General features: G+C 37.7%; 1 protein-coding gene across 3 annotated transcripts in view; it reads left to right on the forward strand.

The window, feature by feature from the left end:
• The window catches only part of COL4A6 (collagen type IV alpha 6 chain), a 4,024,271-nt gene that overhangs the window by 3,582,216 nt on the left and 415,728 nt on the right, over window positions 1-26,327 (forward strand). For all 3 annotated transcript variants that reach the window (XM_044057202.1, XM_044057203.1, XM_044057204.1), the window contains one exon: window positions 24,221-24,328. In XM_044057202.1, coding sequence (XP_043913137.1) covers window positions 24,221-24,328 — 108 coding nt within the window. The remainder of the gene's footprint in view (window positions 1-24,220; window positions 24,329-26,327) is intronic.

Raw genomic sequence — 26,327 nt, forward strand, 5'->3', positions numbered from 1 at the left:
TGGATTTCAGATGAGTGACATCAGCAGCTAGAACAACGACAGTGTTGGTAAAGCCTACTTGAGGGACAATCCAGCTAATAAACCTACCCTTGTTCTAGACCTGGTTTGTTGCCCCTATTCTCTCTCTTCCTTCGTAGAAGAAATTTCATGCCCCCACATTGTAACCAGGGAAGTAGTCATGCCCACTGGTTCTCTCAGTCCTCCAGTTAAGAAATGAACCACAATGACTCCTAGTTCCAAACCGAGTCCTGAACCCTGATGACTTAACAGGGTTTGACACTGTTTAGTAACCTTCAGCAAAACCACACTCTTGCATCTATCTCCACTCTCAGTTTTTACCTATTCTTTGTGTGCATGTTTTACATGGAATCTACACAAACATTGTTTTGCTGGTGCTGCATAACACCTTTAACAATGTTCATTATTAACAGTATCCTACATTACTTAGTACATTATTAACATATTCAAATTGTTTTGCACAGAATCATGCAATTTGTTTCTATCACATTGTACAGAAGAACACCATTTAGCAGAATCCCAGTCCAAATATTCAAATTGTCAATTGTTATAACATTTTAGCTGAAACTGTGGCATAGAGGCATAAAGCCTTGCATTTGATGCAGGTGACCTAGATCTGAATAGTGACTCAGGTGCCTGAGATGCTGTTTCGGGAGGGTGGGCATGCCCATCTTCTTAGGGCAAGGCAGAGGGCACATACACAGGGCACACAATGCAGTTAGATTTCCGTGGCAGAGGCCAGAAAAACTTCTGCAGAGTACTTCCAGAAGCTGGGTGGGGTAGCTTGCTGACAACAGCCCTTTGGGGAAGTGAAAAGTGGTTTGCTACACTATGCCCATTGCACACCCTACTTATTACTGGAGCACACACAAGGCAGAGAATAAAAATTAAGAAAAACACTCTCAATAGCTTTATGATATGGACCCTGAATGCCTTGATCTCCGTACCATCTTCGATCCTTATTGAAGTAAGTCCAGGAAGGTCAGGAGGGGAAAATGAAGAGAGGCACTACAGCTTGCTGATTGTCAGCTGTTAGAGGGGAAAAAAGATAGCAAAAAATGTAGTTTATGCAGTGGATTAACAGTTTAATTCAATTATTGTCTCACCAGCTTGGCCAATTCTTCTTTCTCCTTTTTAACAAAATTTTCTTATTCACTGTCTTTATTAATTTCTTGAATTTTTTTCTACTACTTTTGTGGTTGCACTTGTACACCTTCTTAGAAGAAATTCTGTCATTTAGGAGAGCTTTTGAACTTTGGGTCTTATATGCTGTGTCTAACTGTCAAGTACCCAAGTCGTTTCTTCATCTTTAGATACTGCAACTGTATGTTCCACAATAACTCCAGACTCACTAGTGAGGACTACAACACAGTTTCCTTTACTAAATTTATGTAATACTGCCACATCTTTGGTATTATCTATATTATTAGTTTCTTTTCATTTTTGACATCCTTCTATCAACTTAGTGTGAGAAGCAAGTGTTTATTTATTGCATTTGTTAACTGGGGTGTTCCATTCAGCAGAAATGCTCCCCTTTTCAGTGGAAACCTGGGGAGAAAAGCTCCATTTCATACAAGTTAAGATTGCATAATTATTTTTAGACTGAAGACAGAGCAATTGTATACTGTTTCAGGTACATCTATGATTACATAATTTGTACAAGGGTTCAATGCAGGTATATGAGTTTTGTACATAGATTACAATACAGATATATTTTATTTGTTTTATTATTTATTTATTTAGCATATATTTACTGGGTTAGTCTGACTGGGCATCAAAATGCTCCATTTCAGCAGAGACTTGGGAAGAAAAGCTTCACAAAATTACAAAGTTACAAAATTCAAAATGCTAAATTCAATTGAATGTACAAAGAAGAGGTATGTTTTAAACTGAAAAGTGCACATAAAGATGTTATGCAAAATATAATTCATAATTCAGCACTGGAAAACATCCAAAGAAATATTAAAACACACCACCATTAAGCGCTTTTGACATCCAATTACGAATTCATCAAAATCTGATTCTGATTAAAATTCATTTAGGTGACTAGAGAAGAGAAAGGGACACTCGCTGCTACCACCTCAAATGTGTGCCTGACCAAAGCCCTTTTTTCATCAACACTTCTAAGCAGAGGAGGACATCCAAGATGGCTGCACACTGATCAACAGCTTAATTTCAGGTCTCCCAATGTAAACACAGAAACTGAGAGACAACAGCCAGTGGTGTTGTCAGCTTGAGTAAAATTCAATTACTAGTTAGTGAGTACATTGCCCTGCCTGGATGCCTACAGAGAAGAAAGTAAGAGAGCCTAAAAGAAAATTAGCTAGAAAAAGTTGAAGAGATAACACTCACTGGGAAGATATATATATATATATATATGTGTGTGTGTGTGTGTGTGTGTGTGTGTGTGTGTGTGTGTGTGTGCGTGTGTAGTTGGTATAAAGAAATGTAGGCATTACAGTACAAAACAAGAAGAAAACATAGGAAACATAGACAAAAGCATATTTAAGTTAATAAACTGTAACTGTGGGTTGTTGAGGTGGGGCATGGGGTGTAAAAGTACACAGACCATAATATATGTAGAGGTTATGTTTTCTCTCACTTTTGCATAGGTGGATATCTGGATTAAGACCTTTGGCTTAATCTAGTAACATAGTTTAAATGGAAGCAAGTAAATATGAGAACACCAAATCTAATGGAAAGTTTTCCTTTAGCAATAAATGTTTCAGCCTGTCTTTCAGGCTTCAAAAGAGGACTACATTTTTCTTTTTTTTCTATTACTTTTCCATGGAGGCAAGCTGATAATAGGGCAATAAAAGACAGAACAATGGTTTCTTCAAGGCTAAAAGTTAATGATTTTTGAAGGTATGCAAGTAGTTTTTACATCTGGGAAGAGGGACTAAAGATAAAAAACGAACATACACCAATTAATGTAAGTAGAAGCATAGGCAATAACATGCATCTTAGCATGGATAACCTCAGTTTCAGGTTAATTATGGCCTCTCTTAGCAACTGTGTGTTTGGTACCAGTGTTCCTTTTAGGAAGGTTAAACTTCATTATTTGAAGATGTGCATAGTTATGTTTGTTTGTATGATGTTAACAGGTTATGAGGATGTGTTTTTTTTTTTTTTTTGGAGGGTATTTTTTATTACAACAAAAAGTGCTGTAAAATGTGACATAAGTTCCAATGTTTATAAAGAAAGTATTAAGGATTAACCTGCTAAAACTTAATGGGTGCATGTATCACAAAAGTTGGAAATAGACATTTTGAAAGCTGTTGTTTTATATATATATATATATATATATATATATATATATATATATATATATATATATATATATATATGTGTGTGTGTGTGTGTGTGTGTGTCTACATATATATATATATATATATATATATGTGTGTGTGTGTGTGTGTGTGTATGTTTATATATATATATATATATATATATATATATATATATATATGTGTGTGTGTGTGTGTGTGTGTGTGTAGGTGGGAATAATGACTTATTACCGTAATGGTAACACTTTCTATATTATCTTGGAATGTGAATGGTCTCACAGGTATGGGAAAAAAAGGAAAGAATACTTAGTTATATTTAGAAATGCAGAGGGCAAATAGCAATGCTGTAAGAGGCAAATTTGGTAAACTGAGCATGTGAATTTGATAAAGAAAGGATTTCAGGATAGATGTTCTGCAGAATATCAAGGACAAAGCAAAAGAGTAGTGGTTTTAATAGCTAGAGGAGCTGTAGTAGTGACTGAAGAAGATAAAAGATAATAATTTCAGATTTGTAGTAGTAAGGGGCTACTGACAAGGGATGAGGATTATGCTGGCATGTGTTTATATTCCACCTAAAACTGCCTTTTTTGGAGCTTACATTTTTTTGTTAGAAATAATTATTTTTCAGCAGGGAATATTACTTATATTTGGGGACTGGAATTTGATTTGCATCAATGAGGATTTATCTGGGGGCTTAGAAGGGAAAATATAACAAAAAAGGGTAGATTTCTGAAGAAATTTTGAAAATATTTGGTATGAAAGAAGTGAATTCAGTAGCAGCATTTTAGAGAGAATTTACATATTATTCCACTAGGTATTATAACTGGTCTAGACTTAACAGAATTTATATTTTGCAGAAATGTTTATTTAATTGACAAATGTGATACGCATTTGATAACTGTTTCAGATCATGCACCAGTAAATACTTAGATAAAAATGCAGGGAAATGAAGTAGAGATGAGACACTGGTGCATCCCTGCCTACTTGTTAGAAAGAGAAAAAATTAATGTGTAGTGGAAATTATCCAGAAGTCACTAGGGAAGATTTAAAGTGCTCCCAACGTTATAGCTCAGGAGTGGGATAAAATGAAAGTAGAGTATAAAAATAGGGTAGAAATAAAAGAAAAAGAGATCTGGTTTAGAAGTAATATGAATTATTTAGAGGAGCTGACAAAAGTTAAAGTATTACAAAATAAGGGGAATTTCACAGAACAAGAAGAGTTACAATTGCATAGTGCTAAAGAGAAATTAAGTATACCTGGATAATATGCATGAGTTTAGAAAGATTGTTTTTTAAGGCAAATGCTTTTGATAATAACATCAGAAAATGTTGTCATAATGACTCAGATAGAAAATAGAAAGGGTTCTTGCCAAACGTTGGGATCCTGTAATAAGAAAAATAAATAGAGGTCCTGTAGAGGTATTGGAGATATTTTGAAAATTTTATTAACATTTATATAGTGCAGAGAAGTTGGAAAATCAAGAAAAAGTACAAATGAAAATATTTATGGAAGACTTAAATATGCCAATGTTAGAGGTAGATGAAGAAAGAGGTAAATGGAACCATAATGTTTTGTGAGTGTAATGAGTTTCAGACTTCAAAAAATCCCTGTAGAGCACTCTGTCATGAATAATGGGCAAGCAAATGAGTGTAACTGAGGATGTGAATTTTTGAACTGGGAATCTGATACATGATCTGAATTGCCTGTACATTGAGAGGCCTTGTTAAAGTTTAATTCTGGTGGTTGCCAAAAAAGCAATTGCTAGAAAATGGAAATCAAAATGTAAACTAGGTATACTTGAAATATTGAATACTGTAATAGAAGTAAAAGAACAAGAAGTGTAGGATCTTTAGAAAAGGGTAGGAGTAAATTACATAGAAAAAACAGAATTGTCGGAACAATACATATAGAAAAAATGTTTTAGAGGATGACTGAGGTTTAAAAGAATGCAGGAAGTTAATAATGTATGTATGTATTATTGCTTAGATTATATGATATATAAAAGTACATGTGATGTATAATGTTTGTAAATGCGAATGTGTTAATATGTTTTGATTACATTTATGTAAATGCAGTTTGCCTATGTCACAAGTGATTAATTCAGCAACAGTGTTAAAAAAACACTGGTTAGCACAGTGCCTCTTTTTTCAGCTCTTGTGTTATGTGTGTAGCATAGTTTGCATATAAATGTTTACTTGGTGCCTGGCACACAGTACTACTTGCTTTTTTAAGCACATGATAAATTCACAAATGTAAAAATGGTTCTTGATTCAGTTCTGTACACCAAAACCTTCCACTGTTTTAGTCTGCAGTATCCTGACTTGAAGCAGTTAACACTTCCAGCATCTTGTTAAAGGTTTAGCTCAGAATTTCATTATCAGGATCGGTAGCAGAAACCAAATTTTGCCAAAATTTTCTACCACTGTGGTATATGCCCTTACATCAAACAGTAAATGCATTTTATCCACTTTTCAGCATTCTGTCTTGTTTCATAAAGAAACCATTATACTTTTCATTCAAAATACATTCATTTGTTGCAGGGTTGTAAAGTAATTTAATTACAGGTCTACTAGTTTTTCTCTTAGACTTTCATGCAAATTAGTTTGTAGGTTACAATACATGATCTATAGTTTCACATAAAACAGTGTGTGTGTGTGTGTGTGTGTGTGTGTGTGTGTATATATATATATATATATATATATATATATATATATATATATACACACACGTGTGTGTTTGTATACACACATGCACACATATATATATATATATATATATATATATATATATATATATATAAAATATATTGTTTATTCTTATTTGAGTTAATTTATTTTGAATAAATCACAACTGACTGAACAAATTTGACAGAAAATACTTTTGAATGAAAACTCAACTCATAGAATCACATTTGACTGAAAAAACTCTAATGCACCAAGCATACCATAAGCATGCTTTTTACAGAGGGACAAGACCCCCCTTGCACTCCCATGTGAAGGGCTTTACCACCCACTTCCCTTTCCTTAAATGTACTAACTCCACAGTCACACCACAGAAAATAGAAAAACACACACATTGTGTATCACTAATGATGCACAGACACATTTCATAGAAAGCTTAATTAGTGCAATTCACCTTAAAAAGGTTTTTTTTCAGGGGCATGCCTTCCTGCACCCAACATGTTTGGGTCTGGAATGTTTCTCCCCGGGCCTCCATTGAAAATTGGCTTCATTCGAAGTCGGACTTTCCCAGTAAACAAATGTTAAACAAATAAAAAAATAAATAAATGTTGGGGGGAAAACACTTCCTTACTTAAATATACTAACTTCATGGTCACATAACAGTTGAGAAAAGTGAAGAAAATGCACACAGCGAATCATTGCTTCTTTACTTTACAATTTTCAGTTAATCATGAGTCAATCAAATGAGGTTTCAGTTAAATGTTTTGTCATTCATATTTGTTGAATCAGTTGTGATTCAGTCAAACCAACTGCTTGTGTGTGTGTGTGTGTGTGTGTGTGTGTGTGTGTGTGTGTGTGTGTGTGTGTGTGTGTGTGTGTGTGTGTGTGTGTGTGTGTGTGTGTATGTTGATATATTTATATATTATATATATTTTTATTTTTTATATATATATATATATATATATATATATATATATATATATATATATATATATATAAAATGAGTAACAAGTCCGTGGAAACCTGGAACCAGATGTAAACTCCACAAATAAAAATAAAAATTCCAGCTGTCAGCATCCATTCCAAAAAAAAAATTAATAATCCACTAAAAAATACACATAAAGCACATACGGTTCAGCGCTTTCGTCCGTAACAAGGGACATCATCAGAACCGTAAGTTAAAAATAGAATGCTCAATTGAAACATAGAATGATGACACACCTACAAATGTGACCACTCACAACAGAGGATATAAGAATGCTGAAAATCTTAAAGAACACGTACCTTGTAATGTCAATAAAGTAATACAAATTATATAAGAACAATCAAAAAATGCTGAGAAAAATACTGAAAAATAATGAAAAAGTGCTGAGTAAAATGCGTCAAGAAAAATAATCTTATGATCACTTCACGGTAGACTAGTTCATTTCTGCAATTCACATTTGCAATGGAAACATTGTCATTAATCCTGTGAAACTTAGTAGCATCAAGCTTTAATTGCCAATGCAGCTTACGATGCAATAACCTGTTCTTCCAGTTCCCTGAAAATGCACCCATTTCCACTTGCTCAGTTACTGAAAAAACAAAGTAATGAAACCCACTGCAATTTGAGGAATGTCTAGCAAGCACATTACTAAAGTCTGCATGCCATATACAGTAATTATGCTGGTAAATCCTACCATTCAAGGCATTGTTAGTTTTTACTATATAAAATGCTAAATATTGTAAGCATCAGGCCATGTATACAACCCTCTTGGAGGTGCAGGAAAATATCCCCCTTTCCTTGGATCCTATCCTTTTAATGTCAAGTACCATCCCAACAAATTGGGTCTGAATGTAATGGCATTGTGAACAACAACCACATTTAATAGTAACTGGGGGGAGCCATCTTACCACTCCTCACCAGTCTCTCCAACAAGTTCTTAATATTGGGTTTGTTCTTATATACAAAAGTGGGTCACCCTTCACCCAATCCTTTGGTACCATTGTGACATGAAACTATCTCCCAATTTTTATGAATAATTTTCTCAATGTTTTTAGTGTCCAAAGTCTAATGAAGCACTGTACTATTCTCCCTGGAATATTCAAGGGGAAGGGAAACAGGATTGGCATGATCACTTGTTACAGCCACCCCCCCCCCCCATTCTCCTTCAGTCTCATTCTAATAACGGGAGCATATTGACCATTCCTTTCTGTCCATATCTGTTCATGCAGTGTTTGCAACAGTGCCAGGGGATATCCATGGTCAAAAAACATTTTTTTTTTCAAAATCTCATACTCATTTAAACAAGTACGATCATCAGATGTTAATCAAGAAATTCTAATCACTTATCCCTTTGTTTTGATGTTGTGGGTAGCATCTAGTGTAAAAAAGAAAATAATTGCAATAGCTGGGTTTCCTGTACATTCTTGTGCTGAACACCCACTCTGGAGATCTTGAGATTTGCACATCCAGGGAGTTGACACTCTCATTAGTAGTATAATACGTAAACTTCAAAAAATCGGTGGTCATTTCCAGTTTGTGCCATAAAGTCCCTAAATTGTATCTCACTGTCTTCTTCTTCTTCTTTCAGCTTTTTCCCAGTTAGGGGTCACCACAGCGGATCACTTGTCTGCTCATGATTGGCAGTGGAGTTTTACGGTGTCGAGTTGCCAGCCTGGTGCCCAACCTTCCACAGAAGGCACACACATGCATGCACTCACACCTAGGGCCAATTTAGAGTGTCCAATCCACCTACAGCACGTCTTTGGGATGTGGTAGGAAACTGGAGCACCCGGAGGAAACCCACACGGCCACAGGGAGGACATGAAGACTGCACACAAGGCACCCCAGCCGAGGATCGAACTGGAGAACCTCTTGCTATGAGGCAACAACACTAACCGCTGCATCACCGTGGCCTCCCTGTATCTCACTGTCTTACCTAATAAAAAGTTGATTGTCCATGTATCTAAAATAACCTAGACATTTCTCAAAGGCTGGCAATTTAAAAAGTATGTCCAGTTCCCATTAGAGTAGGACTCCACTGGCAAACACAGGGGTGCATGCTCTCCCCACAGCAACACCTAGTTACTGTTTAAAATATTCACCGTTGAAGGACAAAAAATTGTTTTAGTACAATGTCCATAAACTCCTGGATCAAACCCACATCACTGATGGATACTTGACCATACATGTTGACCATCTTCTCAAACTAAATCAGGCTGTCCTCATAGGGGATCATTGAAAATAAACTCTGCACATTACATGTAGTTAAAATGAATTCTTTGCTTGCATCTGTATCACAAAGTTTATCAAGCAAGTCCCAAGAATCACGTATAATGTGAGAAAATATAGAAAAAATATTTTTTTAATTTACAGTCAATACATTTGGCTAGTGGTTCCATGACAGACCCACCTGCTGCCACAGTGGGTCTCAGGGGAGGGTCATATAGATTGGAATGAATTTTAAGGATGCTGAAAATTTTCGGGACAGTTAGATTAAACACCCTTATATAGTCATACAATTCCTGCAAAATATTAAACAAAAGTAACTCATCTAAGGCTATTTTGTTAGCTCTATAGGTGATGCTGATTTCATTCATCGATACTCTAGAGTGTACTTCATTGTCTGCCAACAAATTGTACATATATCCAGGGTAGTCATGGGTGTCCATAATAACAAGACCAACTCCCTTGTCTGGCTTCATGCACCTAAGATTGATATCAGAGAGGATCTGATTAAAATGTCTCTATCCCTCACAGATATGTTGAAAAAGGTGTAGCGACCGTCTATGCCTAAAAGCTCCTGTATTTCCTTCTCACAAAGTCTTTCAAACATGTTAACCACAGGATATAAGGGAGGCTTCGCTAAGCTCGTTCTCTTTAACTCATTCTTGTCCATCTTACTGTCCCCATTAAACAAAATTTGAAAGTTCAATTTTCTGGCAAATAATTTCAGATCAATCAGTGTTTTCTATTCTAGTCATACTGGAGGGAATATAATTGAAGCCCTTCAAAAATAAACAGTGATGATCAGGTTCGATTCTAATGTCACTGAAATTGTATATTTTACAATCAAAAAAGGAAGTTATGTTTGACTGTATTACCATGACAACACAGTCCAATATTCACCAATTTGGATATCTTCTTTTGTTCTGGTTGTTGTTCCAGTTGTTGTTACACCATTTCTTCTTGTTATTCCTGGATGTACTGTTCACCGTTCGTTGTACAACCGACTGCTTGTTCACTATCTTCTGTGATCTCCTCTGTTGAAATTCTCCTAAAGGAACCTCCACAGTCGTGTCTTCATGCTGGCATTCTTATATGCTCTACTGTGATTGGTCACCTCTGTAGGTGTGTCATCATGCTATGTTTTAATTGAGCATACTATTTTTACCTTACAGTTCTGACGATGTCCTTTGTTACGGATGAAAACACTTAACCGTATATGTTTTATGTGTATTTTTAGTGGATTATCAAAGACTTTTTTTGGATTAGATGCTGACAACTGGATTTTTTATTTTTATTTATGTATATATATATATATATATATATATATATATATGTGTGTGTGTGTGTGTGTGTGTGTGTGTATATATATATATATATATATATATATATATACACACACACACACACACACACACACACACACACACACACACACACACACACACACACACACACACACACACACACACACACACACACACACACATATATATGCATGTAGTATATGAATTGATATCGTATATAGGGTATATGCCTTTAAATGCAAATGAGTTAAGTATAGGAAGCTGCATATAGTACAGTTGTGTACACTTACCATAAATGTAGATGTTCGAGTGTATTCAATGTTGCAGTCATTACATTTGGGTAATCTGCTTGCAGGTTGCCCTCAGTTGGCCTGATTAACAAAGTCTTGGGTCCTGTGTCGGTTGCTGTCCGTTCTTCCATGACATCAGGTCGTCAGGGGTATAAAACATGCAGCCGACGTCATTACCTCAATTTTTCTTGCCCCAGATATCAGGTGCCCCCCCAATGGGGAGCAAATAAACATAAAAAACACAAAGGTATAGCTCCAACAAAAAGAAAATACACCAAAAAGGCTTTTAAACATAGTTAAAGAAAGTAGAGGTATAGCCAGAAGAAGTTAGGGGGCCGGAGGGAGGGTAACCAGGACTGCAGCAGTGAATATACTCGAACATCTACATTTGTGGTAAGTGTACACAACTGTACTATGTTCTTCGTGTTTCACTTTTGCAGTCATTACATTTGGGTAGATTCCCAAAGCTATGGTTGGGAGGAGGAGTTCATATAGCATTAGGGCCAGTAATAAGGCCCTGCAAGACAGCTGTGGCAAAGCCAGCTCTGGATTTAGAGAAAACTGGCAAATGATAATGCTTGGTGAAAGTATGTACAGAACTCCAAGTAGCAGCTTCCAGGATGTCCCTGGTAGGAACACCTCTGAGAAAGGCTGCAGAAGTAGATGCAGCCCTGGTGGAGTGAGATCTGATACCCTGGGGGATAGGTTTTCCATGGTGCTTATAGCAGAAATGAATGCAATGGTTTATCTATTTAGAAATGTTTTTTTTTAAATAGCCTTCCCCTCTGCCCCTGCACCAAATGCTACCAGCAGTTGTTCTGATTTTCTTCGAGGTTTAGTCCTGTCCAAATAGAAAAGTTGTCTGTGCACACCCAAGGAATGCAGAATCTGTTCCCCTTTGTTCTGTGGATTGGGAAAGAAGGTTGGCAAATGAATGGACTGATTAAGAGCCACACTGGATACCACTTTGGGCATGAAGGATGGATTGGTCCTGAGTGACACCCTGTCTGCATGAAAGATGATGAAAGGCTCCACTGCCATAAGAGCCTGGAATTCAGGTATCCTTCTAGCTGAAGTGATTGCTAAAAGGAAAGCTGTTTTCCAAGAAAGAAATTTTAAGTCTGCAGTAGCAGCTGGCTCGAAAGGAGGTAGAGTGAGTTTCTCCAATACAAAGTTGAGGTCCCAGGCAGGGGTTGGAGCTCTCCTAGGTGGTCTCAAGTTTTTGGCCCCTCTGAGGTACTGCTTGAGCAGAGGATGAGAGAAGAGGGGAGGCTCTGTGTTATAATGAGCAGAAATGGCTGAGACATGAATTTTAATGGAAGAGAAGGACAGACCCTTGTGAAGCATCTCAGTTGAGTATTGCAAAATCTGAGGTAAACTGGGTGTTGCTGTGCTCATCCCTTTAGATTGGTTCCAGGTAAAGAATCCTTTCAATTTTTCAGCATAAGATTTTCTAGTACTATGTCTTTTTGCCTCTAAGATGACATCCATCACAGATTTTCTGTGGGATGATAGGGGTGAATTTAAGTGATTAGCCAGGCTGCAAGGTTCAATGTTGGAAGCTGAGAGTGCAGAATTTGGTTCTCCTGCTGAGACAGCAGGGAAGGAGTCTGAGGCAGGTGCTATGGAGATAAATGCGACACACTGCGCAGGAGGGGGTACCAGTGTTGGCGTGGCCAGTCTGGAGCAATCAGGATCATCCTTGGTTTGACTTGTTTGACTTTTAGCAGAACTTTGGAGAGCAGAGGCAGTGGGGGGAAGGTGTAGACTGATAGGTTTTTCCAGCGGAAGGACAGAGCATCCACTTTCCAGGCTTGTTTGTGGGGAGTCCTTGTGCAAAACTTGTCCAACTGGTAGTTTTGGGGGGAGGCACATAGATCTATCTCTGGGCTCCCCATTCACTTGTCAACATGTTGAAAGTCCTTGGTTCCAGTTTCCACTCGTGTGGGTCCATGAAGTTTCTGCTTAGTCCGTCTGCCAGTGTATTCAATTTTCTTGGCAGGAATTGAGCTTGCAGGTGCACTTGGTAGCGCAAGGCTGTGTTCCACAATGCCATGCCTAGTCTGCAGAGGGGGTAGGAATGTGTACCCCCCTGCTTGTTTATGTACCACATAACCGTGGTATTGTCCGTCTTTACCATTAGTTGTCCTGGAAGAATATAATCCTTGAGGGCTGTCAGAGCATTCTGTACAGCTAACATTTCTTTTTGATTGATATATAGGTGCCTTTGATTTGGGTTCTATTTGCCCTGAATGCACTTCCCTGCCAAATGAGCCCCCCATGCATAGTCTGATGTATCTGTAGTTAGGGTTTGGGCAGCAGGGGGTAGTGTGAATGGTAGTCCCTTGTTTTGGTGGCAGGCCTCTGCCCACCAGAGGAACTCCAGGCGTAGGCAAGGTATGATAGGAATCATTGTTTCCAGGCTGTGAGAATGTTGACTCCATAGATTTTTAGATACCACTGTAGTTTCCTCATATGCAGTCTTGCATATGAACTTGGAAGAATGCAGGAAGCCATGAACCCCAAGGCTTGCAGTATGTGTCTTGCAGATAGCAGGGTTTTTGTGGCCACTTGTTTGAAGTAGGTTACCAAATGAATTTGCTTTTCTGGCATGAGGTAAGCCATCTGGGCAGTTGTATTCAAGCTTGCACCCAGAAATTTAATTTGTTGACAGGGCACCAGTTGTGATTTCTTTTTGTTTATGGTGTACCCCAGACAAGTTAAAACCCTTTTTACAAACGCCAGATGATTTAAAAGTATGTCCTGGTTTTTTGCCTGAATTAGACAATCGTCTCGGTATGGGTATATTTGAATACTTCTTTGCCTGCAAAATGCAATAACTGGTGCCAGGCACTTTGTAAATACCCTGGGCACAGTAGACAAGCCAAAGGGCAGTGCAGAGAACTGATAATGCGTGTAGCCTGCTTTGAAGCGTAGGTATCTTCTGCAATATTGCAACCAAACCGACCAAATATCACGCACGTAGGACTGGCGTGCTCGGTCCCAAAGAAGCAAAAACATCAAACCAAAAACGGACCAGCACGTACAGGATAGTGGTAATAATATTTATTGCTGCATCATAGCACAAAAAATCTTGTCAGCATGGGTAAAAACCTATGCTGAAGCAAACCGGTTTCGGCTATTACTAGCCTTTCTCAATGCCAGAATAAAATAAAGTAGAAACATCCACCATATTAGACCCCTTTTATATAGTCCCACTCTTAAAGGGATATGACCCGCATTTAAAATGAGTACATTGTTATACAATATACAAAACACATAATAGGCAAATCTCAATAGTCAACAAAAAAATATATACATATCTCATGTTAAATTGTAACATATTAGAGACATGTACATATATATAAACAATAATCTGCACATGTTAATTATTATGTGCAGATAATATAAAGCAATAGAAATATGATAGCCATGCCACTCTAAATATACTTCAAATACCAATACATATATATCTGGTACATATTAATTTATAAAACTGAATAGTGCCAGCTATAATAAATGTTCCAATATTTCATATTTGCATGGTTACCCATACTTTGAAAAAGTTGAAAATCAAAATAATCACCTCAATACAGTTTAATATCCACTCAATATGATGGTTCTAATGTGTTTAAACCTGGTCTGAATAGACCCCCTAATCTGATTATCCATTTATTCTCCATATCATTCAGTTTTGGTGCCATCCTGCTTAAATTTGCGATGGAGAATAATTCTGTCTATAATGACAAATGTAAAAGTAGCTGAGGATGTTCCAGTATGTTTATATAAAGCGTTGGTAGTCGTCTATTCCTAATGGCACTCATATGTTCAAATTTCAATTTGACAGACCTGGAGGTCTGTCCAATATAGAATGCCGAACAATTACAAGTGGCCAAGTAAATGGCCCAATCAGAACTGCAATTAGCAAATATCCTGATATCAAAAACCTGAGACGATTTTTAGTGGAAAATTCACAGGTTTTGACCATATATTTGCAAAAGAACAATGGCCACAAGGAAAGCTACCTTTAAGTATTTGGCCTCTAAAAGTGGTTTGTAAGGAAATGTGAGTGTATCTCTTATAATGAGTAAAAAGGAATTTAAGTTCCTAGCTCACGGTAGGAAAAGAACATTGGTCCGGTAATGCGTTCAAAATTTCATGTGACCGTAATATATCCCAATGTTGATTGATTATCCCAATAACGATTGGTATTGGCCCCATATGTAGTTACTAACCTCAACATAGAATGGTCCTTGGAACCCGATTGGGTCTGATGCTTAGATTTATACTGTAATAATTTACAACAGGTAAATTAACAGTCTTCAAAGATTTGGTAATGTTGTATGTTTTATATCCACGATCAACAAATCTGTTGGATAAATCATCACAAAAATGAGAGCAATCCTGTGAAGAAGAGCATATCCTTTTCATTCTCATAAATTGTGATTTAGGAATATTCTGGATGATGTGGTGGATGACAGCTATCCATGTAGCAGAGTGTTATACTGAGGAAATTTCCTAAACAGACGTAGCTAAGGTGTTATCCTCAAGTCTGAACCAGAACATCCAAAAACACAATGTTACCATGTTCAATATTAGCTGTAAATTTAATTCCAAAGGAATTATCATTAAGATAATTCACAAAATTAGATAGTTGTTCCTTATTACCACACCATCCAACAATCGTCTAAATATCTCCTCAAATGTCTAAATACGAAGAAATGTATTGTGTTGTATGTCGATATATCGTGGCAAATAGCCCATAAAGATCCAATATATGGGTGCAAACGAGGCCCCCATTGCTGTTCCATTAATTTGCCAATAGGCTTTACCATTACAGTAGAAGATGTTTTTACACAATACAAATGCCAGTTTAGTCAAAAGTTGTTAAATTCCATTGAATAAAGATTGGATTTATACAGCCAATAGGAAACGGCTAAGATGCCTAATTCATGTGGTATACTGGTATATAATGAGGCTACATCAAGAGTACACAACCACCAAGAGGATTCTAACTGTGAATCATTAACAATATTCAGAATTCGCGGTATCCTGAATACGTGATCTGATTTGAGTCAACAATGGTTTTAAGTAATGTGTAAGGAAGGCTGATAAAGGTTCAGTTAGAGAACCACGCCCAGGTACAATAGGTCTGCCTGGGGGATTCTGAGCATCCTTGTGTATCTTAGGTAACAAATACAGGTATTGTGGAATGGGTTCTTCCACCTGCAACTGTTTGGCTAACTGTTCAGTGATTACCCCTTGGTTGGTTGACACTTCCAAAAACCTATCAATTTCTTCCTTAAACTGTGGAGTCGGATCTACATTTAACTCTCTATAATAACTAGAATCCGATAGTTGTCGTAAAGCCTCATTGATGTGAGCTTGATGGTCCATAACCACAATGGCACCACCTTTATCGGCCATGGTGATAACTAACTGATGGTTATTTTTAAGTTCCAACAATGCCTGTCTTTCCATGGGAGATAAATTATTAAATTGTGGTTGGTACACATTAGAAAATGTAACTCTTCATAACACATTCCTAAAATAGAAACATGTTTGTTCATCGAGGACAAAGAAGATTTACCAAATCTGAATTCAGTTGATCTTTGAGAACCATCAATATCTGAAAAAAATATTTTGAGGATTAGTAATCTACAAAAATCATTAACATCATTTAGTAAATCATTTTCAGAAACCACAGAGCTTGGGACAAAATTCAATCCTTCCGCCAGGCGTCCCCAGTAGCCAAAAGAAGACAGATGCCCCCTTTAGATCAAAGGGTAGGAGGAGGGGGGGGGCAGAAAACACAGATCTAGGTTCAAATACCCCAACCTTACAAAATTTGTTGAAACAGATGATAAAGTAATCAACAATGTTTATAATATTTCTTCGACTGTCCTTTCCCCAGTTCAGATTACACTTTTAAATAAAGGATTGAATTTTGTCCCAAGCTCTGTGGTTTCTGAAAATGATTTACTAAATGATGTTAATGATTTTTGTAGATTACTAAACCTCAAAATATTTTTTTCAGATATTGATGGTTCTCAAAGATCAACTGAATTCAGATTTGGTAAATCTTCTTTTGTCCCTCCGATGAACAAACATGTTTCTATTTTTAGGGAATGTGTTATGAAAGAGTTACATTTTTCTAATGTGTACCAACCACAATTTAATAATTTATCTCCCATGGAAAGACAGGCATTGTTGGAACTTAAAAATAACCATCAGTTAGTTATCACCATGGCCGATAAGGGTGGTGCCATTGTGGTTATGGACCATCAAGCTTACATCAATGAGGCTTTACGACAACTATCGGATTCTAGTTATTATAGAGAGTTAAATGTAGATCTGACTCCACAGTTTAAGGAAGAAATTGATAGGTTTTTGGAAGTGTCAACCAACCAAGGGGTAATCACTGAACAGTTAGCCAAACAGTTGCAGGTGGAGGAACCCATTCCACAATACCTGTATTTGTTACCTAAGATACACAAGGATGCTCAGAATCCCCCAGGCAGACCTATTGTATCTGGGCGTGGTTCTCTAACTGAACCTTTATCAGCCTTCCTTACACATTACTTAAAACCATTGTTGACTCAAATCAGATCACGTATTCAGGATACCACGGAATTCCTGAATATTGTTAATGATTCACAGTTAGAATCCTCTTGCTGGTTGTGTACTCTTGATGTAGCCTCATTATATACCAGTATACTACATGAATTAGGCATCTTAGCCGTTTCCTATTGGCTGTATAAATCCAATCTTTATTCAATGGAATTTAACAACTTTTTGACTAAACTGACGGAATTTGTATTGTGTAAAAACATCTTCTACTATAATGGTAAAGCCTATTGGCAAATTAATGGAACAGCAATGGGGGCCTGCTTGCACCCATATATACGGATCTTTTATGGCTATTTTGAGGCCACGATATATAATACATACAACACAATACATTTCTTCCAGATTTAGACATTTGGAGGAGATATTTAGACGATTGTTGGATGGTGTGGGTAATAAGGAACAACTATCTAATTTTGTGAATTATCTTAATGATAATTCCTTTGGAATTAAATTTACAGCTAATATTGAACATGGTAACATTGTGTTTTTGGATGTTCTGGTTACGAGACTTGAGGATAACACCTTAGCTACGTCTGTTTATAGGAAATTTCATCAGTATAACACTCTGCTACATGCGGATAGCTGTCATCCATGCCACATCATCCAGAATATTCCTAAATCACAATTTATGAGAATGAAAAGGATATGCTCTTCTTCACAGGATTGCTCTCATTTTTGTGATGATTTATCCAACAGATTTGTTGATCGTGGATATAAAACATACAACATTACCAAATCTTTGAAGACTGTTAGTAATTTACCTCGTTGTAAATTATTACAGTATAAATCTAAGCATCAGACCCAATCGGGTTCCAAGGACCATTCTATGTTGAGGTTAGTAACTACATATGGGGCCAATACCAATCGTTTTATTGGGATAATCAATCAACATTGGGATATATTACGGTCACATGAAATTTTGAACCGTACATTACCGGACCAATGTTCTTTTTCCTACCGTAGAGCTAGGAACTTAAATTCCTTTTTTACTCATTATAAGAGATACACTCCTCACATTTCCTTACAAACCACTTTAGGAGGCCAAATACTTAAAGGTAGCTTTCCTTGTGGCCATTGTTCTTTTTGCAAATATATGGTCAAAACCTGTGAATTTTCCACTAAAAATACGTCTCAGGTTTTTGATATCAGGATATTTGCTAATTGCAGTTCTGATTGGGCCATTTACTTGGCCACTTGTAATTGTTCGGCATTCTATATTGGACAGACCTCCAGGTCTGTCAAATTGAGAATTTGTGAACATACGAGTGCCATTAGGAATAGACGCACTACCAACGCTTTATATAAACATACTTTGGAACATCCCTCAGCTACTTTTACATTTGTCATTATAGACAGAATTATTCTCCATCGCAAATTTAAAGCAGGATGGCACCAAAAACTGAATGATATGGAGAATAAATGGATAATCAGATTAGGGGGTCTATTCAGACCAGGTTTAAACACATTAGAACCATCATATTGAGTGGATATTAAACTGTATTGAGGTGATTATTTTGATTTTCAACTTTTTCAAAGTATGGGTAACCATGCAAATATGAAATATTGGAACATTTATTATAGCTGGCACTATTCAGTTTTATAAATTAATATGTACCAGATATATATGTATTGGTATTTGCAGTATATTTAGAGTGGCATGGCTATCATATTTCTATTGCTTTATATTATCTGCACATAATAATTAACATGTGCAGATTATTGTTTATATATATGTACATGTCTCTAATATGTTACAATTTAACATGAGATATGTATATATTTTTTTGTTGACTATTGAGATTTGCCTATTATGTGTTTTGTATATTGTATAACAATGTATTCATTTTAAATGCGGGTCATATCCCTTTAAGAGTGGGACTATATAAAAAGGGTCTAATATGGTGGATGTTTCTACTTTATTTTATTCTGGCATTGAGAAAGGCTAGCAATAGCTGAAACCGGTTTGCTTCAGCATAGGTTTTTACCCATGCTGACAAGATTTTTTGTGCTATGATGCAGCAATAAATATTATTACCACTATCCTGTACGTGCTGGTCCGTTTTTGGTTTGATCTTCTGCAATATTCCCTGATTGGGATGTGCAGGTATGCTTCTTTTAAATCTAGTGTTGCCAACCAAGCATCTTTGCCTAGCATAGGAAGTAATTGATGAAGAGTCAGTATCTTGAATTTTGGAATATCCAGAAAGGTGTTTAAAGTAGACAGGTCCAGGATTGGATGCCATGATTTGTCTTTTCTGGATACCAGGAAATGTCTGGAGTAGAAACCGTGTCCCTTTACCTCTTCTGGCACCAGCTGAATAGCCCCAATGCGTAAGAGGGACAGTACTTGTTTTTGAGCCTCTGCCCACTAATTTGGGGGCAGGTCTGGCCACCCATTTGGTGTTGGCAATGTATGGAAATGAAATCTGTATCCCTGGGACACTATATTTAAAACCCATTTGTCCTGGGTTATGAGTTCCCAGTTCTTTGCATGAAGAGCAATCTGTCCCCCCAAAGGGGTGGTCAATAGTAAGTGCTTGGGAATTTTACAAGGAAGTCATTGAGACTGTTTTTATTTCCAGATTTGGAAGTGGAGGCCCCCCACTGCTTAGTTCTGAGAGTCCCCTGGGATTGAAACCTGGGGTTTTTGCTGTGTCTGGGTTTGGTTTGAGAGGACCTGGAAGGGACTGGAAAGGACCAATTCTTAGTAGACCAATGCCTACTAAATCTAGGAGGTTGCACTTGTAAAAATTCTTTAACAGTTTGCATAGATTTAGCTTTATCTTCCATTTTTATAAGAACTTCTTCAACCTTGCTGCTAAACAGGTGGTCCTGATTTAAAGGAGCATCCAACAATTTAGCTTTAACATGATCAGGCAAAGATTGTTCCTTAAGCCAAGCATGCCTTCTAAGCACAGACCCAGTAACAGCAGCCCTGCAAGAGGCCTCTAAAGAATCAAAACCACATTGGAAAGTATGTTTTCCAACTTGTTCAGCAGAATGCATTAAGTCCTGTAAATCTTTATTTTCCACACAGTCAGGAATCAACATCATTTTCTGTTTAAGTAGTCTAATAACATGTTGCTGATATTTTAACTTATGAAATTGGCAGTTTAAAGCTCTGATTGCCAGTGTTGCAGAAGTATAAACTTTTTTACCCCATCTATCCTGCGCCCTGGAGTCTCTATCAGAAGGGGTAGGATTTTTAGCAGTAGAAGCCTTAATGCCCTTGGGCCCCTGAGAAATAGTTTCTGGATCTGCAACAGGATTTTTGAAAAGGAACTTGTGTGACTCAGGAACCCTGTAGTATCTGTCAGGTTTACTAGGAGCAGGAAGCAGGGAATCAGGGGACAAACTGGATTCCGAGAACACATCATCAACAATGTCTAGTACAGGAGGTATAGCCAAAGGTCTATGCTGAGGTGGAAGAAGGAAATTCCTAAGCCTCTTTTTTGAATCAGAAAATTCCTGGCTTTCCCAGTGGAAATGCTCCCTTAAAGTATGTAAAGTTTCCCCAAAAGAACAATCCTCGGGAGGGGAAGCAGAGGGAATGGAATCCTCTGCATCAAAATCCTCATAAGTAGGTATGGACAAATTCAGGTCATCAGAAGAGTGAGAAAAAACAGTATCCTGATCAGAAGATTCATAAACAAACTCAGCCCTAGGCCTCTTGGGGGGGGGGGGGGGGTTGACTACCCATTAGATCTTCAGCCATTTTAATCATTTGTTTTTTAGGCATAAGAGGCCTGAGCATGGGGCCTGGGCTTCATTTTGTTAGACATAGATCGAGATTTAGGCCTTAGTAATGAAGGAGGTTTCGATTTAATATGCAAGTCTGTAGGCCTGAATACACCCTCAGAAGCCGGTGCCTGCACAGCAGCTCCAGACCTATCCAAGGTAGAGACATCCGCGGGTTCCATAGTTGAAGTATCTCGTGGCATACCGGACTCTGAATGGGTCTCGGTAGAGGCCTGTGAATCAGAAGTAGTGGGTATCAGGGGCTGCGAAAGCGCCTCACTGAGTACGAGTGACCTGGTGACTAGCTTAGGAGAAGCGACGTCGGCAGTTTTGGACCTCTCTGTCTTTATCTTTGCATTTTTTCAGAATCCCAGTAGTCGGATGGTTAACCGACGGCATTTCTGGATAATTAAACCGAAAACCAAAATATTTAGAGGCAAAAATATACCGACGACAGATAGTGGGCTGATTAAATAAAGCACAAAACCGACAGCAAGGTATGTCGTGGTCAGGGCCTAGGCAAGGAATACAGTACAAATGAAAATCTTTATGAGGTATTTGCTTTCCACAAGTAATGCAATTATTAACTTTTACTGACATCGGTAAGGAGCAAGAAAAAGTTTCCCCAACAGGGTACTTAGCTTTAAGTTGAAGACTTCGGTTCTGAAACTTGAAAACGAAAATTTCAGGAGTCGGCTGATTAGGCACTTGCTGCTTTGGGCACCGCACGGCAAGAAAGACTGATGTAATGACGTCGGCTGCATGTTTTATACCCCTGATGACCTGACGTTATGGAAGAAGGGACAGCAACCGACGCAGGACCCAAGACTTTGTTAATCAGGCTGACTGAGGGCAACCTGCAAGCAGATTACCCAAATGTAATAACTGCAACAGTGAAACACGAAGAACATCATATGGTGCACTTCCATTTAGGGTTCAGTGTCATACCTCTCAGCTGTCCAGATTTTTGCAGAATGTCCAGATTTTTGACTCATATTTTTGGTCTGTTCCTCAGAAAATTTGTAGTTTTATGGATTTTTGTCTCAAATCAGTGAGGATTGAATTCAATATATAAAGACAAACATTTGATTGTCTGACTTAATATCCTTCAGAAAATGCATGGTGACAGAAGACCTTTTATTCTAGTAACTTTCTAAGTTTATAAAAGCAATATTTAAAATGTGTCCCTATTTTGGGGGCTTTGTCCAGATTTTTTGTGCTAAGAAATTCAGAGCTATGGTTCAGTCTGATTACAAGTCTTTTGGAGGTTGGACCATATCTGCAGTGTTTCTCTGCTGTTTTCTCACCTTCTTGACAACCCCACAGATATTGCAATGTTTGGCTATTAGTAGTATATAGGATTTACTTACTTCAGTAATATTTATTCACTTGGGCGTAACCCTTGGGCACACAGAGAAATTCATGGGAATGTTTTGCATTACCAGTACCAAAACTTAAATAAGTTAACTTCTAGTATAACTCGAAAGACAAGGTGAAACTGAATATTTCTGCTACTCAGACATTCATATTTAGGGAAAACTCAAGGGTGGGGGGTTAGATGTGTTACAGGCTACCATCCCTCCCTTAAAGTGAGAGTGTTATGAACCCAAATTGTGACTGTGGATGGGGGTTCAGAAACAAATACTGCACTGTGCAATCCTGTTTGTAGCTGGACTGCCCAGTGTGTTATACTAGAACAATTCAAAGACTGCTGTAGAGCAACAATCATAACATGTCTTGTGCCTCTGGTATTACACCAATCTTACTGGTAAGGGTTTCATGAAAATATGGCAGCTGAGAGTGCAGCTAATGCTAGTTAGCCAGATATGCTTCCTGAAACTTTTTGCCAGGATCAGAATACTGTGGAAGAGCAATTCAAGAGAAGCTCTACTGCACTATCAGAGATAGAACAGAAGTGGAAAAAATGTACATTATGTTTTGATACTGTACAACCATGGAGTCCATTGTCATGGTTGGGGTTGTTGGGAGGTAAGTACTGCAAAGCCACTGTGTGTGTGTGTGTGTCTGTGTATACCAGTGCAATTGTGTCACATCATCTGATGGGGAGCACACATTTACCTGTAACTGTGCAGTATTTGTTACAGAGACATGATAATGAGCCACTAATGAGATGCTTTTCCTTGTAGCTTAACATGTCTCATAATCACATCACATCATGATTGTACTACTGGACACAGTAGCATTGCCCACATAGCAGTGATGGAAGTATGTTTTCTCAGTCCAAGGCTATATTTTGTAGTATAGCACACAATGGAATATATTATTGAAGTTATACAATTGACCCACAGTACATATATATATATATATATATATATATATATATATATATATATATATATATATATATACACACACACACACACACATATATATTTATATATATATATATATATATATATATATATATATATATATCTAGAGAGAGAGAGAGAGATATAGATATACACACACACACACACACACACACACACATATATATATATATATATATATATATATATATATATATATATATATATATTTTTTTTTAAATACAGACACACACTGTTATCGTCTAAGTTATAAAGCAGTGCAGTAAGTCTGGTGACACAGTGAGTTTGAGAGCCGTAGCTGACTCATTTGGTGCCCAGTGCCACTCCCTGATCTTGTACCAATCAGTACTAGGTTGAGAAGCAAAACAAATACCCTATGCCCACCCATTCTATGTCAGAGCATAAACAAAAAAGGTCACTTCTCTGATTTAGCACTCCTTCAGGTTCTAACATGCATACAGTGTGCTGCCTTGTATACTTGACAAGTAAAATAAATAAAAAGAAGGATCTGCCAACAGGCTCCCTAAAACCTTTCACCCAAGGCAAGTGGTTCCTTTGTCCTGCACTAGCTATGCTTCTGGTGAGCTTTAAGAAACATTTTTTTGTATTTTTACTGAAAATGCATGCTTGTTAAAACTGCATTAAGGGTATTTGCTGTCATTTGAATATAATATCAGATAGTATTATATTAATATTACAAAATTAAAGTTGTATATATCTTTTCTAGGATTACCAGGTTTACCAGGAACTCCAGGAAAAATTGGGTTCCCAGGATCTCCAGGACTACCAGGTCCTCCAGGACTTCCAGGTCCTACTGGTGGTTTTGGTTTGAATGGTATGTTAGATTTGCTGCTCCTTACCTTCTCACTAATACATCTTGAAATGTATCTGCCTCATAAATAACTCAGTATAGCTGCTTAATTTATTTGATTTTTTTTTAATCTGCATAAACCTTTAATTCATAAGGCTACATGATTAATACCCCATAAGAATACTTTAGTCAGACATCATTTTGTTTTGTCTAGCTATATGTCTTATTGAATTGTCTGTTTTTACCTGCATTAAAAAATTAAATTTTACTTGTGGGTAAGCTTTATGAATGTAAATCATCTAGATTTATTGACCTCATACGTGGGTCACTTTTTCCTCCATATAGGACAATGTGTTTATATCCTGGATTCTGCTGTTAAAGAACCTTTGTGGGCATTGCATATGTTTGAACAGGAACATGTTGAATGAGGCATTATACTCAGTGATGGGTCTGTTAAGGGCCAAATGAAGTGGCAATATAACTTCCTTGGACCTGGATGCCATGCTCTTACTTGTAATGGGTGGCATAGAGCAATTTTTCTTACCTCCTTGGCCACGTGTTGGTCAAAGGCTAGATTACTGTCTACATATGTTCCCAAATCCCTGACTAGTGGCTCAGCTCTTTGCTTATTGATGGAGTCATTATCCTGGGTGGCAATTTTCCCAAAAGGCACTATAATACATTTCTTGGCATTGAGTTTTAGTCTGTGATTTTAGCACCAGTCATTTGTCTATGTTAGACCCTCTTGTAAGATGTTTGTGTCATGGGCAGAATCTGTGATAGCTCCCAGTTTCATTTAAAGGCCCTTGATATTAGCCTTTATCTCTGAGAACTAGATGCCAAATAGGAGAGGTCCCAGCATGGAACCCTGAGGCACCCCATGGTGATCTGTCTCCCAGTGGAGGTAGAATCACATTTCCTGACTTCCTGCATCCTGTCTGTGATCCAGCTGGTAATCCAGTGAGTTATATAAGGGTTCATGCCCAGTTTGGTGAGTTTGTCAACTATACCCATTTAGGGTATTGTATCAAACAACTTAGCTAGGTCCAAGTAGGTGATATGCACCATTTCCACTCATCCATTGCCTTTGTGACCTTCTCAAAGAAGTCCACCAGGTTTAGTAGGCATGACCTTCCATTGACAAAGCTAAACCGGGTTGGATCCAGTGTTTGAAGGTTGCCTATGTCTTTGTTGATTATTTCCATAATAATTTGTTCCATGGCTTTGCATATTAGACTAGTCAGACTTACAGGTCTGTAGCCTCCATGGTCATTTGATGGTACACCTTTGTGAAGTGGGATAGCCATTTCAGTCCTCAATTCTTGTGGTACAAAGCCTGTTTCGAGACTGTAGTTGAAAAGTAACTGAAGTGGTCCTGATAGGTCATGTTTCAAGCTATTTTGGGGGCATCCCTGGATATTGTCAGGGGGTTTTGAGGCTGTGTTTTTGACTTAGTGAGTGCTGCCAGGACCTGATGCCTGTTAATAGTCCATGGTTATGCTAATAAGTATTTACTGGGGGGAGGTGGGAGGAGTATAGAGTCAAGATTTAACTGCATTTGTCAGTCAGCAAAATTGCTATGTCACTGTGCTCTGTGAAGGTGGCACCGCTGACCACCAGTTCATAGGTTCATAGGTTCAAAGGTTGGTACTAGGCTATCAGCCCTAGGGCCTATACAAGCCTAACCATAACAATTCCCTGGCTATTTCTTCCCACGTTATTTACTTTCCTGGACCCCTGTCTAGCAGGGCGACTGACGTGATCCCTGGGGTGAATTTCCTTTCTCCCATCCAATCGTCAAGGTTCCTCTTGAAGAGGTCCAAATTGGCACTCTGCTTGACATGTATGGGCAATCTATTCCAGAGTCTGGGGAGTCTCTGGGTCAGGAACCTATCCCTCCAGCATGTTTTGTTTATTGTGATGACAAGGTTTAGATCCCTGGAGCGTGTAGCTCTGAGGGATTGGGATTTCTTTAAGTGTAGCATGTCCAACAGCTCTGGGTTTGACATGGCCTTGTATGTTA

The sequence above is a fragment of the Protopterus annectens genome, chromosome 15.part0, assembly GCF_019279795.1.
Source record: "Protopterus annectens isolate FY-2018-M chromosome 15.part0, PAN1.0, whole genome shotgun sequence".
Lineage (NCBI taxonomy): Eukaryota > Metazoa > Chordata > Ceratodontiformes > Protopteridae > Protopterus > Protopterus annectens.